Raw genomic sequence first — 20,890 nt, 5'->3', positions numbered from 1 at the left:
CTATATATATATATAGTACTTAATCCTCCCTTAATTTGATACTCTAGTCCTCGATCGTCCCTACATTTGATACTCTAGTACTTGATCGTCCCTACATTTGATACTCTAGTACTCAATCATCCCCACATTTGATACTCTAGTACTCAATCGTCCCTACATTTGATACTCTAGTACTCAATCGTCCCTACATTTGATACTCTAGTCCTCAATCGTTCCTACATTTGATACTCTAGTACTCAATCATCCCTACATTTGATACTCTAGTACTCAATCGTTCCTACATTTGATACTCTAGTACTCAATCGTCCCTACATTTGATACTCTAGTACTCAATCGTCCCTACATTTGATACTCTAGCACTAAATCGTCCCTACATTTGATACTCTAGTACTCAATCATTCCTAAATTTGATACTCTAGTCCTCGATCGTCCCTACATTTGATACTCTAGTACTCGATCATCCCCACATTTGATACTCTAGCACTAAATCGTCCCTACATTTGATACTCTAGTACTCAATCATTCCTAAATTTGATACTCTAGTACTCAATCGTCCCTACATTTGATACTCTAGTACTCGATCGTCCCCACATTTGATACTCTATAGTACTCGATCGTCCCTCATCCATACAGCAGGCATTCCCTAGTCCTCGTCCATACATCAAGCATTCCCTAGTCCTCATCCATACAGCAGGCATTCCCTAGTCCTCGTACATACAGCAGGCATTCTCTAGTCCTCATCCATACAGCAGGCATTCTCTAGTCCTCATCCATACAGCAGGCATTCTCTAGTCCTCGTACATACAGCAGGCATTCTCTAGTCCTCGTACCTACAGCAGGCATTATCTAGTCCTCGTACATACAGCAGGCATTCTCTAGTCCTCATCCATACAGCAGGCATTCTCTAGTCCTCGTACATACAGCAAGCATTCTCTAGTCCTCGTACATACAGCAGGCATTCTCTAGTCCTCGTACATACAGCAGGCATTCTCTAGTCCTCGTACATACAGCAGGCATTCTCTAGTCCTCGTACATACAGCAGGCATTCTCTAGTCCTCATCCATACAGCAGGCATTCTCTAGTCCTCGTACATACAGCAGGCATTCTCTAGTCCTCGTACATACAGCAAGCATTCTCTAGTCCTCATACATACAGCAAGCATTCTCTAGTCCTCGTACATACAGCAGGCATTCCCTAGTCCAACACACAGCAGGCATTCTCTAGTCCTCATCCATACAGCAGGCATTCTCTAGTCCTCGTACATACAGCAGGCATTCTCTAGTCCTCGTACATACAGCAAGCATTCTCTAGTCCTCATCCATACAGCAGGCATTCCCTAGTCCAACACACAGCAGGCATTCTCTAGTCCTCATCCATACAGCAGGCATTCTCTAGTCCTCATCCATACAGCAGGCATTCCCTAGTCCTCGTACATACAGCAGGCATTCCCTAGTCCTCGTACATACAGCAGGCTTTCTGTAGTCCTCCTATATACAGCAGCCATTCTCTAGTCCTCATACACATATCTGCAGTATGGTCTCTTCACATGCAATAGCAATTTCTCTGTACTTACATAATTTAATCTCTAATCTTTGTGCTTAGTAACAGATTCCCCTAGTCTATCTGCCTACATTAACATTCAGTAGTTTGTAGGTTTGTTAACTCAAGATTTATATAATTCAGTCAAATTGCTGACTGTGTTCTGCTGCCATTTTTTCAATACAGTGACGCAGTGCTGAATAGTAATTCTCGTCAGGAACTCTAGATTTTTTCCGATAAAATTGACAGATTGCATGCTGAAGAGGACTGATGTTCAAGTGCAGTATAAGACACCTTATCATGACTAAATGGATGACTTTAACAGGAAATCATGGTCCATTATTTGAACTCTACACATCTAGTGAAATGTGTCATAAATTTCATCTTACACCAGGGACCCAAGTGCCACTATATGCCACACAGACCCTGGCTTGATATTATTATCTATGCCACACAAAGATGAAGACCACCATACTATTAAGAACACTTATTAATGCAACACAGACCCAGATCTAGATCTGCTGAATCCAATATATGCCACACAAAGATTAAGGCCACTATATATATGCCACAAGGACCCAGGCCTGCTGAATACAAACCACACATAGATTATTAGGCCACTACAATCAAGACATGTCCACCATTTAATCATATCCATTGGTCTGCATATGGCAGACAGCACCATCAATGCGGGCAAATGCAATATTGCATAAAGAATGCGGCCATAATGCCTGAAAAAGACCTAGTCCACTATGCCACAGGCCACCAGCCACAAAGTATATACAGGTCAGGCACAAATTTACCTGGTGATACATTTTACTAGAACACCCATGCAGGTATATATATACATGTATATGCTGTACCACAAATAAACACAGGCTATGTACTATGCAAGCACCTGCATGTCAATTACGATGATTGACATTCCAGTCCACATAACTAAATTGCCCAGATTTAAGATTAAGCATAGCGTCGTTTTCCCAAAGGATATTTCCCAAAACATTTCAACAGTAGCAGAATACTGATGAACTACAGTGACATTATTAAAGATATTTCATGTACGAGGCACTGGAGAAATGAATACTGCACAAAGCTGTAGAATTTGGGTCAGAACTGTGAAGCTCTGCTGACATTTTGTTTGTGACAACTTTACAGCAGAGGATAAAATTTCCATATCTGGCCTGAATGTACAAAATGATCATGAATTGCCCCCGACATTCAGATTCTACACACATGTTTTGTTACCTGAAATTTGAAAAAACTATAATAAAAGCAAAACGTAATAATTAATGCAAAATTTTCCAAGAATTTTTACATAAACTTAAGGCAATATTAGGAAAAAGCATGAAAAAGTCTAATAAACAGGTATGTCTTAAAAGCATGCAAGGCCTTCTGTGCAAGCTTGTATAATAATTCTTATGCAAATGATGGGTGTCAGTTACTATTATGGGGAGATGGCCATTTTGTAACACAAACAACATTTTTATAGGCCTTATATTGTGCTTCATCATAATGTAACATTGTCATCCAATTGTAAGTTATGTTAGTTAAGAGACCTCCTGTCAATGTATCCATGTCAGATTATAATGTGTCGTGTGAAATAGGATCATATAGTACCGCACAGATAGCAGACAGTTTTATAAATACATGTGTGTAGTCAAACCTGTCACAATGACTCTCAGTATATAACACAAATTTTGAAATGTTAATTAGTTTTAAATTTTCTTGAAAACTTTTATTGTATAACTTCAATACACCAGCCTGCCAACATGGTCCCCTGTTTATAACAACCATTTTGGCATATTACTGAAAATAGTTCCAAGAACGTTTGTTACAGTATTAACATTTGCAATGTATTATATTTATCTGTCCCACAGCATGCAGCTTGTCATATCGGTCCCAAAATTACTTTATAGTGACATATTGCCGTCAGAATCAACAAAACGCAACTCTGCTTAATCAAGTCACCTACACTGAATAGTTTGTCAGACTGCGTTAAGAAACCTAACTTTTAATCCTGATGAATTCATCTTTGAGGTAATCTAATAAAAAAACTGACATACTGTTATCTTACCAAATTAAACACAATATTACTTGTGATTTTAAGTGCCTTACATACCTAGATGGAAAAACAATTGAAGTGCTAATATTTTTACCTGAAATTTACAAGTCAGTGTGCCTGCAGCTTAATAGGAAAAAAACAGTTGTCTTTTCTTTATAATTTCCTACATATTCATGAGTTTTGTTGTTTTTTTTTCTTCATTTTGTGAGAATCCAATAACATACTTGAGCGAATTACAGCCTGTTTTTGGCAGTTAAAAATGGGGTCAAAATTATCACTTTACTGCTACGGATGACAACAGACCGAATAACCACAAGCTGAAATCCTGCATTTTGAGAGTTAAGGGCATGCTTACAGAACAAGGTTTTACCTATACGGATTTGTTCACCTTTTTTAATAGCAAGTGAACAAATTCTGTCCTATTGTGGACTGCCAACATATGTAATATAAATACGTAGACTTGTTTGGTTGGAGGGGACATGGTACACTAGTGATAAATACCAACAGACCACGTAGATAAGACCACTTGAGACCTTATTAGAAAGACGATCACCAACCCTTCTGAGCTGAATCAGTCTAAAGGTTTTTTAAGATTGATGCAGAGACAAAATAATTGGGCTGTTAAGCCACACACTATGATGTTCAGTAAAGCTATCATAGGTCAAAGGTCAAATAATTGAGGAGGAATTGAGGAAACAAAGACCTCTGCACCAACCAGTTAATCTAGGGCAACTTTTTACTTTTTTTCTAAGATTTTTTTAGCTAACTGTCCAATAAAATAAAAAATAACTCCTTTATTTTAACTTAATAAGGGGAGATAATTCATACAATATTTCTACCATATAATTGCATGATATTAAATATTACTGAATTTCTGTTTAAATCATTATATAAGGAACACAAACTCACAATGCTGCAAGAGTTAAGCAGAAAACCTATAATTTACTCAAATCTATACAGAAACTGAAAAATATTTTATGCAAAACGACACATTGTTATATCAATACAAAAATATTTAATGCAAGGCTGAGGTTTTCCTCCATGTTACATTTCATGTAAAAACCAACTATGCAATATTAATACGGAAGTGAAAGATATACACAAAAACCAACTGTGGAATACGGAAGTGAAAGATGTACACAAACACATCAAAGAAGAAACACATGTGTAGCGGTAACGTAAGGACGCTTCCTCCTACTATTATTAAGTCAATAACTTGTTCCAAAAATCAAGATTACTATGACAAATGTGGAAGGCTGACAACTAACAACACAATAATTATCATCACAATGTATTTCATAGGATTCAGCAGATTTTCTTCATTTATTACATGGTCAGACAAATTCTCCTTCTCAAGTACCCTACATAACCTACATACAAGTCCAATACAGTATAATTCATACTTGAATGTGATACGATTACCCAAGCATTCTCTCTAATTATACCCCTGAGGTTTTCTCTTACATTACGTTTGAGCTGCAGTGAATGTTCCTTACAACCAAATTTATACAAACACAATTCAACTGTGTCTAAATATTGCTGCCCTGAAGTACAATTTAACTTAAGACAATTCATCAACTTAATACTGATGATTGATTGGTTGATTAATTTAACAATTACTGATTCATATTTCTTTATCCTTCTTAAAACACAAAACCTTTGTATCATCATGTTACTTATCCGTCAGCTATTATGCTCTAATACATTATATTATCAATGTTATCCATCAGCTGTTATCATTACATTGTATTATCAATGTTATCCATCAGCTGTTATCATTACATTGTATTCTACCATGTTTGCTATGCAACGCCAGTTTTGATTGGTTTAAAACCATGTATTATTTTCCAATAACCCACGCTCGTGCCAATAATACACGGTCGCGAGTCATGGCTGTTACAATTTTATATATCTAATATTCACCCATTTTATGAAAGGCTACTATAGCCGAGTGGACTAATGGGTTAGTCTTTCAATAAATTTTTATCACGACGCGAGTTCGAATCCTATCCTTTTTTCTTTTTTTTTCCTCCGTTTTTTTTAATTTTCAAAATCAATGCCATATGATAGTACTCTTGATCGTAGTACTGTATTGCCTGTATATTTCATCAACAAATAATGCAATACTCAAGAAATAAATTACATTTGTACAAGGTTTTCTCGGGGTTTTTTTGCTGTTTTTCTATTAGAAAGAGGTCGATCTCAGAGAACTAAACAGTACATGGTAGAATAGAAATAATCAACTTTGACTCCTGTATTGTTGCAGGATATACAACTCGGACTCGGATAATTTGCAATTTTAATTAATAACTCAGGCCTGCGGCCTTCGTTATTAATTTAATTGCAAAATATCTTCGTCCTCGTTGTATATCCTGCAACAATACACGAATCATCGTTAATTATTTCTTAATTATCAATGTTATCCATCAGCTGTTATCATTACATTGTATTATCAATGTTATCCATCAGCTGTTATCATTACATTGTATTATCAATGTTATCCATCAGCTGTTATCATTACATTGTATTATCAAAGTTATCCATCAGCTGTTATCATTACATTGTATTATCAATGTTATCCATCAGCTGTTATCATTACATTGTATTATCAATGTTATCCATCAGCTGTTATCATTACATTGTATTATCAATTTTATCCATCAGCTGTTATCATTACATTGTATTATCAAAGTTATCCATCAGCTGTTATCATTGCATTGTATTATCAAAGTTATCCATCAGTTGTTATCATTACATTGTATTATCAAAGTTATCCATCAGTTGTTATCATTACATTGTTTTATCAAAGTTATCCATCAGCTGTTATCATTACATTGTATTATCAAAGTTATCCATCAGTTGTTATCCGTACATTGTATTATCAAAGTTATCCATCAGCTGTTATCATTACATTGTATTATCAATGTTATCCATCTGTTGTTATCATTACATTGTATTATCAAAGTTATCCATCAGCTGTTATCATTACATTGTATTATCAAAGTTATCCATCAGCTGTTATCATTACATTGTATTATCAATGTTATCCATCTGTTGTTATCATTATATTGTATTATCAATGTTATCCATCAGCTGTTATCATTACATTGTATTATCAATGTTATCCATCTGTTGTTATCATTACATTGTATTATCAAAGTTATCCATCAGCTGTTATCATTACATTGTATTATCAATGTTATCCATCAGCTGTTATCATTACATTGTATTATCAAAGTTATCCATCAGCTGTTATCATTACATTGTATTATCAAAGTTATCCATCAGCTGTTATCATTACATTGTATTATCAATGTTATCCATCAGCTGTTATCATTATGTTGTATTATCAAAGTTATCCATCAGCTGTTATCATTACATTGTATTATCAATGTTATCCATCAGCTGTTATCCGTACATTGTATTATCAAAGTTATCCATCAGCTGTTATCATTACATTGTATTATCAATGTTATCCATCAGCTGTTATTACATTGTATTATCAAAGTTATCCATCAGCTGTTATCATTACATTGTATTATCAATGTTATCCATCAGCTGTTATCATTACATTGTATTATCAAAGTTATCCATCAGCTGTTATCCGTACATTGTATTATCAATGTTATCCTTCAGCTGTTATCTGTACATTATATATTATCAATGTTATCCATCAGCTGTTATCATTACGTTGTATTATCAATGTTATCCTTCAGCTGTTATCATTACATTGTATTATCAATGTTATCCATCAGCTGTTATCATTACATTGTATTATCAATGTTATCCATCTGTTGTTATCATTACATTGTATTATCAATGTTATCCATCAGCTGTTATCATTACATTGTATTATCAAAGTTATCCATCTGTTGTTATCATTACATTGTATTATCAATGTTATCCATCAGCTGTTATCATTACATTGTATTATCAAAGTTATCCATCAACTGTTATCATTACATTGTATTATCAATGTTATCCATCAGCTGTTATCTGTACATTATATATTATCAATGTTATCCATCAGCTGTTATCATTACATTGTATTATCAAAGTTATCCATCAACTGTTATCATTACATTGTATTATCAATGTTATCCATCAGCTGTTATCTGTACATTATATATTATCAATGTTATCCATCAGCTGTTATCTGTACATTATATATTATCAATGTTATCCATCAGCTGTTATCATTACATTGTATTATCAATGTTATCCATCAGCTGTTATCATTACATTGTATTATCAATGTTATCCATCAGCTGTTATCCGTACATTGTATTATCAAAGTTATCCATCAGCTGTTATCTGTACATTATATATTATCAATGTTATCCATCAGCTGTTATCTGTACATTATATATTATCAATGTTATCCATCAGCTGTTATCATTACATTGTATTATCAATGTTATCCATCAGCTGTTATCATTACATTGTATTATCAATGTTATCCATCAGCTGTTATCCGTACATTGTATTATCAAAGTTATCCATCAGCTGTTATCATTACATTGTATTATCAATGTTATCCATCAGCTGTTATCATTACATTGTATTATCAATATTATCCTTCAGCTGTTATCTGTACATTATATATTATCAATGTTATCCATCAGCTGTTATCATTACATTGTATTATCAAGCTTAAGTTTATCCATCAGCTTCTATCCATACATTGTTTTTCTAAAATCATATTCAGGTTCTTAAATTCATTTCGACCTTAAAAAGAAATCAGAGCAATTGTTCTACAGAAAGACAAAACTTCCCACCAAATTTCCTTCTGACCTCATAAATCACACAGCCGAACCAGATGACCTTCCCTATAAACAATTATGAGGTTTTCACAGTAGATCCAATTAATTAATAGCAAACATGTGACCGACTCTGATTCAATTTCCAAATGTCCAGAAAGCATTCCTGAACAAACACTAGTACTGCCTACAGATTAATGTCAAGCTTCATTTCACTGCAGCATTTTTAACCAAGAACACCAGTCCAGCTTCTGGACCAATTGGGTAGGATTCCATCAACTATATTATAGACCTGTGGGTGTTCGTTGGGCCCCGTCCACATGTAACTTTCCCTGAGAAATAATTTCCCAGGGACAGTCATATGTATGTATTAATTTTGATTAAAAGGGAGATAACTCACCTGTAGTAAAAGTCTTTCATCTCCCCATATTACAGCCTTTTTCCAATCTATCACTTCAGAAAAAGGCAGTTCCCAACCATTACTCAGCAAAAATGGAATGCTCCCTGCCTGCAGGGCTTCCAAAAATCTGTCAAACCAAACATTAAAAGAATTAATGAAAGAAAGTTACGCATCAATAATACTTATTTTGAATGATCAACAACTATTGTTTAGTTCATTTACCATATCTGACCTAATAAGCACACTTAGCACTTACAAAAACACAAAATGGGTATGCTTAACTCAAGAGGCCCTATGGGCCTGTATCACACACATGGTTTTACAGCAACTTTGAAGTAATTTAGTTGATTTAGGTCATTTCTGCAGATACTATGCTGATTACCACTTTATTCAAATATCAGAGTAGACTAGGTTTATTCACATCAATAAATTTTCTCGTCCTTCATTCCAGCATACTGTTGGCCTAATATGCAGTTCTAGGAGCCTCTTGGCTATGGAGAAATAACTGTTTAAAGATTTTAACATATTTGAAACCTGCGACTTTGAATGCAGGTCAAGGTCATTCATTTGAACAAACTTGGTAGCTCTTCAATCCAGCATGCTACAGGCCCAATTACAAGTCCCCGGCCCTCTTGGTTATTGAAAAGCTGTTGATAGATTTCAGCCTACTTGACACATGTGACCTTGAATATAGGTCAAAGCCATTCATTTGATCAAACTTGGTAGCCCTTCATAAAAGCATGCTACAAGCCCAATTTCAACTCCCTGGGTCTTTTGGTTTTTGAGAAGAAGTCGTAGGAATTTTGCCTATTTGACCCCTGTGACCTTGAATGTAGGTCACGGTCATTCATTTAAACAGACTTATTGGCCCTTCACCCCAGCATGCTACCCTTTGGGCAGGTGAGCTAAAAATCATGTGCTAGATAAAGTTTCCTTGTGAAATCTGGATGGGAAAAATAAAACACTTGTTTGATTTCATTTACATGTATTCATGAAATGAAAACAATCCAGGTTCTTTGGTTAAAAGACTGAATATTATATGGCAGATCATGTTTCAAATAGCACAACATGATCCTCTTTCCTGGAAAAAAAAGGTAAGGGTGCTCTTATTAGGTCAAATACAATATCTCACATGTAAAAAGCTAAAATATATGGTTAATTCTGTTTTAACACCAAAATTATAGAAAAAAAATATGTTTCATCTTGACATCTTAAATCATCTTAAATCATCTTCTAATATAGTATAGCTTTTGCATACAAAATGAAAACATATTTTTTGTGAAATATTAATTAGTATGCACTTTGCAGAGCCATATGTAATTTACTTCAGTAAAATTATCAAAAAAAATGCCAAGATTGCCTTTGAAGTTTCTTTCAAAAGTTAAACCTCAAATTGGAAATGTTTTAGAATTGTTCTTCTCAGTTGTACAAATATAATTTTAATGCACAACAAAATTAGTGCTATCACATATATTAGTAGATTTGTGACAGAAATAATCGAGAGATCTTCAAAATGAATGAGCATAAATATATGCCACAGAAGGCAAGATTTAAAGAATGATTGTCCTGGAAAAGTGTTAAGAAAAGATCTATTGATAAGAGGAGGCAATAGCTGTAAACGTATTTAATCTGAAACACTCAAATTTTAGTGCAAAACCAAACTAAACCATCATAATTTTCCAGCACAAAAAATGATACAACAAGAATACCGCTAAAATAAAATTATCGCTAAAATGTGTACATTTACGGTATTGGGAAATTTTATGAATGGCGAGATTGTTTGGTACATTAAGTATTGTTAAGATTTAGAACCTGTCAAGTGGAGGTTAAGAGATCGAAATGTCTATGATATAACTGTCCACTCACCTGTAGGAGCCGAGCCTCCTCCCTCTTGGCACAAGTGAAAACGTAGCATTGTATAACAGCTTCTTATAATCAGTCCTGAAATATACAAACAAGTGGGAATGTTATACACAGGAATCACTATAGATGGAGGGAACATAATGTCCCTCTCAGATAGAAGTCAAATTCCAGATGGCAAATGCATGCTGTGGATGCCAAAACTGTCTTATCCAGATTAAGCATATATTAACAAGAAAATAATTCAACAAATTACAGTCCCCCACCGGGTGTGAAATTTTAAACAAAAATGTACAGATGATGAATTAGAGTATATAAGAACTAATTCAATGCATACAATGTTTGACAGGCCTATCTAATTCAGTAATTCAATAAAATATTCAAGTGAATGAATTCAGGATTATCACTAAATTTAGCAGGTGATATCAGAAGTTCAAGTTATGCATGCAAGTTACCTGGGGAAAAAGACAATTATACCCAAAGTAATATTAAATTTCAGTGACAAGTAGTGCCGGAGATCAGGCCTGAGTAATATTTCTTCTTTGATGTAGGTCAAAGGTCAAATTGTAGGTCAAAGTGACCTACCATGCATACATGACCAATGCCGGCTACTGCCTCTGACCTATAAATTTTTAATATAATATAAGTGAACAGAGGGCCATGGTGGCAGAGTGATTAAGGTATTCCGACATTTAATCACTAGCCCTCCACCTCTGGGTCACGAGTTCGAAACCTATGTAGGGCAGTACGTTGCCTGGTACAGACCATAGGCCGGTGTTTTTTCTCCGGGCATCCAGCTTTCCTCCACATCAAAAACCAGGCATGCATGACCTTAAACGACCCTGGCTGGTAATAGGACGTTAAACGAAAATACCTAGGTCAGAACCCACCATGCTGGAGTATGGAGTTCCAGTAATAAGTAGTGTAGTTTCTGAGATACAGCATGGGCAAGATAAAGGGAGGATTTTGACCGGAAGGACCTCTCACTCCCTCAGTTTTCGGTTGTGGAATAATCTTCTGGGAAAGGGGCATAACTCCCAAATAAAAGTTGTCAGCTTAAAAAACGTAAATATTGTCACAGGTAACAGGAATGACTGCAAGCCAATTTCTACTGTATTAATGTACCTGGTATGTCATACCTGGTTATTGCAGACATATACTCACCTCCATTCCCCCCCCCCCCCCCACCTCCATCCCCCCACACAGTTCATAACACACCCGCCGGCCACCTTTGAGACATCCAAAAACTTAATGAGATGTAATGTTATAACTCACTAAGTTACATCTGTAATGTTACACAATAATATGGTGCATCATAATGCGTGTCGAACATGCATATGTGTAAGCACCGATTGACGTCATTCAGATAGCAACATCATCTAAATGCTCAATTTGTTTTTTGCTGCAATTTTCAGCAAAATAGAGACAATCTTGGACATAGTGTAAATGTACCAAGACAGACATCCGTAATAGATAAAGAAAAAAATCACTAGATTTTTCAGTTGTATCTGTCTGCTTTGCAAAGAAACATAGGTATGTTAAGTGTTGTATTTATATGATACCTGTACTGTCTGTAGTACAGATATATATACCGGATAATGTGATCTGAAGTTACTTCTGACATAATGTAGAAGTAAATGCATGTCTGAGAGTACAACAGTTTGCCAGCTGTCTGACTGTATAAATACAGGTACAGGTACCTATAAAGACCACAATTCCCAATTATGTCATTTTTTTGCATGCTGTTTATTTTTTTCAAATGAAGTCATATTAATTCAAAAAATCTTAAAATCTGCTGGGTTTTTTTGGTTTTTTTTTTTTGTGCTGACATGTAATCTAATCTTTGTGCCCTGGCATTTTCCTTTAAAGTTTACAATTTTTGCTGCACTGACAATCTTCCTAATTTCCGCCAGGTGGCCAAATTTCACGAAATGGCAAAGAAAACACAGTAATCATACGCAGTGATGTACTACTATAAATATACAGATTAAACACTTAATTCCAGTCACTTTCAGGATGAATTTCACTGACATTAATATTCAGGAATAAAATCAATTATTTGATCATTAATTCCATACTGCAAGGTTACAAAATCGGCTGAAATTTCTTTTAATCCATTATAACGTTAATGCATATAGTTGTATCATCTATCATTGTGTAGGTTTCCATAAGAGCAAATATCATATAAAATGGTGAGTCACTTTAAAGCTAAGTTCGTGATCATTAAAGGTATAAAATCTGCGGATTTTGATCGACATTATCTGTCAAGATTTGTTTCCATACCAGTAATTAAGTAGAGGAGAAACATGGCTCATGTCAAAATACCAAGGCACCGTGTGTCAATAATATCAGTAAACACACAAGATCGATCGAGCCATCACAGGATTTCATTGAACGCTTCTAATTATGCAAAATAAAACAAAAATTAATTTTCTTGTCATTTTGAAATTTATTTTAATCACTATATTTTCTGGATGATCATGCAATATTCATGAATATTTATGAAAGTAAATTGTTCCAACACTACAGCATTTTGGAGACAGACTTTGTGTAATCTACCAATTATCATAAGATTTTTTAATAAGAAAGGAACAATGTTTGTACTGAATTAAATATCACTCTAGATCATAGTGCAGTGTAAGGGGCTGGATAATTATTGTTTTGGTCGGAATAACATAATGTCATATCTGTTATGAATATTACACCCAAGCTGTCAATATATTAAATAAGACATGTATAACAGGCTAGGTACTTCAGCTGGTAATTTTTATTTAATTGCAGATACATAATATCGACCTATTACTATGAAACTGATCATTATAACAGGCAAATGCCATTTCAGAAAGTAAAACTATGAAAATAATTGAAACTTGTACTATGTCATGATGAAGTTTTAAAAGTCAGCAATTTACAAAGGATAAGAAGCTACAGAGTGGGGAGGAACAACATATATGCTCATCCAATGCCAAAAAGGAATATATTATTGTATCACATGAAATATTGAAATACAGGATTAATTTGTCTGCAAAGTTTGAAAGAAATTAATTATTAGTTCAAAACTGATTATGAGGATTTACAGATATTTAACATAAAAGGGCAATAACTTCAGCAAAATCAGTCTCATAGAAATGTCATTCATAAAACAAGAGGCCCAGAGGGCCTGTATCGCTCACCTGGTTTCATGAGATATGAAACACGAATGATGCTTAAGTATATTTATCACTGGTATTGCTGTCAATATATCATAAGCATTTTATATGGGTACATGAACATTGCTTTTATTGAAATTCTAAAAATGTCAATTTAGCCAAATTGATCCCTTTTGGCCCCACCCCTCAGCCCCCCCGGGGGTCAGCCCCACCATTGTACAATTTTGAATCCCTACCCCAAGGGTGTGCTACCAGGCGAATATGAGCGATATCCATTGCTTAGTTTCAGAGAAGAAGTTGTTTATATCAATTTAGCCAAATTGACACTGTTTGGCCCCGCCCCTCAGCCCCCCCAGGGGGTCAGCCCCACCATTTGTACAATTTTGAATCCCTACCCCAAGGGGATGCAACCAGGCAAATATGAGCAATGTCCATTGCTTAGTTTCAGAGGAGAAGTCGTTTATATCAATTTAGCCAAATTGACCCCTTTTGGCCCCACCCCTAAGACCCCTGGGGGGTCAGCCTCACCATTTGTACAAAAATTAGACACAATATTCCGGTCACCTTTCATATTTAAGGCTTAAAGCCTAGTGTACGTGTGTACTCAAGCGGCAAAATAGTCACTTCACTTATCAAGTTATAATTACAAAGATCACTGCATAAGTGTTACATTTTATTTATTATCTACAGATTGATACAGATTTTGTACATTGTTTACCAGTTTACAGGCGAGACATTTATCTGTTCATTTTATACTTTCGCAAACAAATCAGTCATGTCTTTTTGTTTTGAAGAATAATGTCGGCAAAGTCAGAAAGTTCAGTGACACAAGCGAAGATTTTCTCATCAATATTCTCGCATGACTCTACAAAACTTTTTATTTTGTCCACGTCACACTGTCCACGAATTCAGAGAGGGTAAGTTTCACTTTTGCTGTCTGAGTCTGAGGCTTCCTACGATTTGAAATCATTATACCCGTGTTCATTGGCAAGTTCCTCTGCCTTCCCTGATAATATTGGTCCGTTCACTGGGATTTTTATCACGCACATTATGAAACTACAGTGGAACTTCGTTAACTCGATCTCGACGGGACCACGAGAAAACATTGAGTTATCCGAGTGTTCGAATTAAGCGAGTTGTCATTTTTGGTGCATTGTCAACATTATATAATCATTATAACTCCGCTCTGTCGCTCATCACTTAAGTGTGAAGACTGGTCAATACATGTAAATGTATATGTAATATTTCATTCTGTCACTCGTAGTTTGGTGTAGTTTTGCAGATATACAGTCTCGATAAAGTTTCTTTCGCTTAGTCACTTCAATAACGATCTGATGTACATGTCATGTTTGCAAAAGGAATAACGATAAAATGGAATTCAACCGAATAACAATTTATTATGTTATATCAAAATAACCTTTTAAATTTAACAGATTGTATGTAAAACGTATCAGAACCATTACCTTATATTGGACATATAAAATACTATTTGATAGTCCAACTTACGTTTTACCGACAACCACGTCATTTCCATGTGTATTAGCACAGGAAGTTGGTACTGCGCATGTGCGTATAAAATGTTACTGTTACTGAGTTGGCGTTTTATCCGATTTAATAGACAGCACTGACCGTTACAGTCGTACTCTGTACACCTCGGCAGTAATTACGCTATTGTTTCTGCAGTTTACAGATTTAATAGGCACCGGTGACTGTTTCATTTCTACACCTGTAAAAACATCAGCCGAGTAGATCTACCGGTGTGTCAGAGATTAGTTCCGCTTGAGCAAGCGGGTAGATAAGTTGTTGACTATCGTGTCTACTATTATCGGCGACCGCCTTAGGAAATTACCTGATGTAAGTAAAACCGTACCTTTTATCACCGACAGTTGTTGCTAAAAGATTCACCGACAATTTCTTTCATGAATTTATGAAACACTTATAATCGCATATAATAATCGGTAGATTTGTAGTGCCGATACAAACGGAATTTCGATGTTGAAAAAATGTCGGCGTTTACAACCGATCGTTGTTGGACACAAACATGATACTTCGAGTTATTCGATCATTTTAAGTAGGATTTTTATTGTTGGGACCAAATTTTCACTTCGTATTATCCGAGTTTTTCGAGTTTTCCGAGTTTTTTTTACTAGGATAAAGAGAGAATTCGGCCGGGACTGACGACTAGTACTTCGAGTTAAGCGGGGTATTCAAGTTTTCCGAGTTCGAGTTAACGAAGTTCCACTGTATTTAAATAGGGCTTTCTCTATGTCGGAGTGGTCTGCAGCCCGTAAATATTTTCGTTTTGGACTGAAAGTTCCAGTATTAAAAGCAAGTTCTATTTGAGCCCGATTTTTTAACAACGTACTCAAAAATTTTGTGGTATGCCATATGCTTCGGCTTTAGCTTTTTTGGATTCGAATTCATTTGTCAACGTCAATCAATATTTGATGTTTAGCCTGGATATCCAAAATCTTTCTTTTTCTAGGAGTAGCCATTTTCACACCTTTCTGTTCAGGTTTACATGTGTAAAGTGACGAAGCTATATGAACGAGATTTTACAGCGATCTATACGGGTATAAACAGACAAGTTGTTTTCAGGACAATGTACAGTGCTTTTGAAATGTTGGTGGTTCGTTCAAACAGGTAAATTACCCCGTGGGGACCCCCAAACTTTATCGTACAAAGCCTTACTTCATACAATGCGACTTCGTAAATACAGGAAAAAATTATGCAAGATTATTAAAGGCTCTGTAGAGGATTTCTCAAGTATATCGTAAATCAGATTTCGTGAAATGTGGAGTATACTGTATTTATGTTTATACTAGGCTATCAAGTTTTGACTAATGTAAACAGCGTGTGTAAAATATAACCAAGTTAGGCTATCAAGTTTTGACTAATGTAAACAGTGTGTGTAAAATATGACCAAGTTCACGTCTCATTCTATCAACGACCATGTCGATGTCTAACAACCTATAGCTAGATAATAATACTTCCTACCTTGTACAGCCAAAAACATAGTAAATCGCTGTACTTGCACACTTTGTATTAAAACCTTATTGTGCCTATAACAATTAACAAACACTGTCTTGAATGAGCCTTTCGAAAGCCGAATACATGTACAGGTAACGTTATAAACACGCCTGATAATGACCGCCTGATCTTGTTTGGTCTAGTAATAACAGTTTCGTATCAACGGATAAGGAGGCCAAGTATCGATGAATATTGGATATTGTCAGCTATGGGCTAATTAACATTTACTGAGTCTGAAATTGTTACACTTATGCCATAATTGAAAATGCCTCAACATGTGGTTAGTTAATATTTTCGTTTTTTTTTCCTCATTGCACACGTGTACCTACGTGAGAGTGTAGGCTGTTTTCGTTTATCAGGTACAAACGGTTGGACTACTTACATTGGAGTGGTTCGATAATGAAATGATAACGGCCTTCATGATTTTATGCTCCTATTGGGCGGTCTTGGACGAAGTGTTACCAGAAGCGACATTTTTATCCTCAGCCTCTGATGATGTAGAAATGCCAATAAAATGCCTGCCCCTGCACTCTCGTGAATGGCATAACTACGCGACCATAAGCAGTAATTATTCAGTTCTTTTTTGTAACTTCCTGACATTTCAACAGTTTTAATCATGCTAATTGTAAATTGAGAAACAGCAGTAGATAATAAGGATACACCAATTGCGACTAGCGAGCGTCATCACACTGGTAAAACGGGAACTATATGCAACTGGGAAGTTACACAACAAGGATAGCTGTGATTGGCCGGATCAGCCCAAGTCCCCTAAAACTTTTCTCATTGACGACTAAAACGGCAGAGGACCTGAAAGGTCCCTGTTCAGGTCCCTGACATTAATTAGTAACTCTCTGTAAGACAATAATCCTCAAAACTAAAATACAATGATATATATGCATACAAATAATTAAAGTAGCCTTTGTACGTTTTAAGTCAAGGATTGTTAAAAATAGTGAGAAAAGAAATAAAGGGCAATAACTCTGTATATAAAGATATAGATAATCACTTCATTACACAATAATACGTATACAGATTGAGTATTGAGTCTTTTGATGCCTGTGTAGCAAATCTAGTGGATATAGGTGAAATAATAACAAAGCTTAATAGAATGCTCCAGATATAGATATGTCAACATTAGTGGAATTTGGATATGGTATTTGAAGTAATTGTTTTATAAAAAAAAATATTCCAATACTCATTACAGTTCTCTGTTACACAATTTGTTTAAATTATGATTTTTCTTTTCTTTTTTCTTTTGCAAACTGCAAATATCTTGACAAATTAGTAAAAATGTGAGCCTGGCATGCTATTAAATGGGAATAGAAATAGGTTCATTTTTCAAAGCCCCAACACAATTTGATCTCTACTGCAAAAGATCTGATAATGACAAACAAAACCCAGACCAGTAACATCATGCAGTATCAGCATCACAAACATATGATATTTCTATCATTATATTTGACTCCTGAAGCAGCTCTCAGCTTCAATTACAAAATTGTCTTTAAAGTATCTAGTGACAGCCCGGAGTTCTATATACTAATAAATGTGTGGGCTACTGATCGATAGACATGCTCTGAAATTTTGATTAAAAATCATCTGTGGTGATCTTCTTTGCCATTTGATAACTGATATTGTCAGAGCAGTATAAACCAAGCAGGTATATAGCATGCTAAAACAAATGTATGCGGCCAATAATTCTACCGATCGATACAGACATTTCTATTCACATCACAACTTGTGGTTCTCACTATTCGGTTACTGATGCTGAAAAATGAACACCATCTCCTGCTGACACTGGTATGAGATTCTCAAGACCAAAGTAAATTGCAGGGAAACAAAAAAATAAGCAAGGTGGTCCTTAAGTCCTCACTTTATTTTGCTTATAACAAATTGTTTATTAGAAGAATATGAATATTGATCTCCACTTAATTTTGAGCAGACACCTGTTTAGGAACAAGCGTCCTTAAAATGGCTACCATATTCAACTTTTGACTTTCTGTTCTATTAATTGATATTGGATTTAAGCAACTTAGTGTACATAACTAGCTAATTACACAATCTTGCAGTACCTTCCAAATATCCGATGGCAAATTTTGCTAAGAATGCTAAACTGCTGATCATGAGCTGAATGTTTTTTGTGGTACACATCTGTATGCCAATAATTACATATATAAACTAAATAGTCTTTCCACTGCAGAAATGTTTTTTAAGATGAAACCTCACTATAGGTAAATGCAATGTATGTTGCCTGATATATTCTAAAGTCTCTTTTAATGGTTAAGTTACTTCCCTTTGGAGAGTTTACTAATTTAATTATCAAACTTTCAATTGTATCAAATGAGCAGTATGAAAAAACTCACGGTAGTAATTTTTGAGTGCTTCAAATGCAGTATAGAGTGTTGGCTTTAAAAGCTGAGGGTTGTAGTTCAAACTCTAAAAAAGATAATTGCTGTATGTGTATAAATTAAAGTGTGGTTGAGCAATGGAAAGGAACATATTGTGAACATATTATTGGTGATGGGATAATGTAGTAATGATCCATTCATTAAAAGTTCTATCCCTGATAAAGACACAAGGTAGGGATACGAATATGAATCATTCACAAAAAAGAGTTTTGAGCCACATGATTTGGAAGTATCTTATAATATATGCAATAGTTTGGAGTAACTCATGGAGGTCATTAGTTTCTGGCTGGATGCATTTATTAACAGATACATAGGTAAAGTTAAATCACTAGTACCGTGAGTGAGGATGCAGATCTAGAGTTTTAGCTATAATCTTTAAAACAGTTTTACAGACTGAAATGGTGTTTGATAACTGGATATATATAAATATGAATGTCATTCTAGACAAGTAACCCATCTTTGGGATGTTTTTACTGGAATTTATCTGTTTTTCCAAAAGCTGTAAAATACACTTGCATGTATCACTTAATATTTTATTGTAATCAGATATACTTGCCGTACTAACAACACAAACAGTGGAACATGTATATATTACAAGTGTTGTTTTCATGTCGCATGATAAAGAGGTGTGATGAAAGCCATTAGGATTCTGACAGAGTAACAAGGGCAACATTTCTTCAAGGGAGCACCGTCGTACTACACTCAATTTTCAGAGCATTTAGTTTCAAGAAATCTCATGGCCATGATCACATATGTACAATGTACAATCCAAATTAGTTACAACATTTTAGCTTAGTCATAAAGATTTTTCTGTATTCTGCAACCTGTTGTGTTAAAGAAAGGACCATAGATCTAGATATCTATACCATATCACATACTAAAATCATTTTGATGTCATTGCACAGAGCTGTTAACAGATGTTTATATAATTTTGGTGACATATAGAAACTGTTTACAGATGTTTGGTGTCATAGAAACTGTTTACAAATGTTTGGTGTCATAAAAACTGTTAATAGATGTTTGGTGTCATAGAAACTGTTTACAAATGTTTGGTGTCATAGAAACTGTTTACAGATGTTTGGTGTCATAAAAACTGTTTACAGATGTTTGATGTCATAGAAACTGCATGTTTACAGATGTTTGGTGTCATAGAAACTGTTTACAGATGTTTGGTGTCATAGAAACTGTTTACAGATGTTTGGTTTCATAGAAACTGTTTACAAGTGTTTGGTGTCAAAGAAACTGTTTAGAGGTGTTTGGTGTCATAGAAACTGTTTACAGATGTTTGGTGTCATAGAAACTGTTTACAGATGTTTGATGTCATAGAAACTGCATGTTTACAGATGTTTGGTGTCATAGAAACTGTTTACAGATGTTTGGTGTCATAGAAACTGTTTACAGATGTTTGGTGTCATAGAAACTGTTTACAGATGTTTGGTGTCATAGAAACTGCATGTTTACAGATGTTTGATGTCATAGAAACTGCATGTTTACAGATGTTTGGTGTCATAGAAACTGTTTACAAGTGTTTGGTGTCATAGAAACTGTTTACAAGTGTTTGGTGTCATAGAAACTGTTTACAAGTGTTTGGTGTCATAGAAACTGCATGTTTACAGATGTTTGGTGTCATAGAAACTGTTTACAGATGTTTGGTGTCATAGAAACTGTGTACAGATGTTTGGTGT

General features: G+C 35.0%; 1 protein-coding gene across 1 annotated transcript in view; it reads right to left on the bottom strand.

The window, feature by feature from the left end:
* The window catches only part of LOC117317139 (exostosin-1a-like), a 107,360-nt gene that overhangs the window by 38,068 nt on the left and 48,402 nt on the right, over positions 1-20,890 (bottom strand). The window contains 2 exon segments of the mRNA XM_033871938.1: positions 8,762-8,888; positions 10,628-10,702. Of these exon segments, the coding sequence (XP_033727829.1) occupies positions 8,762-8,888; positions 10,628-10,702 (202 nt within the window).

This window comes from Pecten maximus, chromosome 18 (assembly GCF_902652985.1).
Source record: "Pecten maximus chromosome 18, xPecMax1.1, whole genome shotgun sequence".
Lineage (NCBI taxonomy): Eukaryota > Metazoa > Mollusca > Bivalvia > Pectinida > Pectinidae > Pecten > Pecten maximus.
Note: the sequence above shows the minus strand (reverse complement) of the source record. Positions and strands in the feature narration are given on the sequence as shown.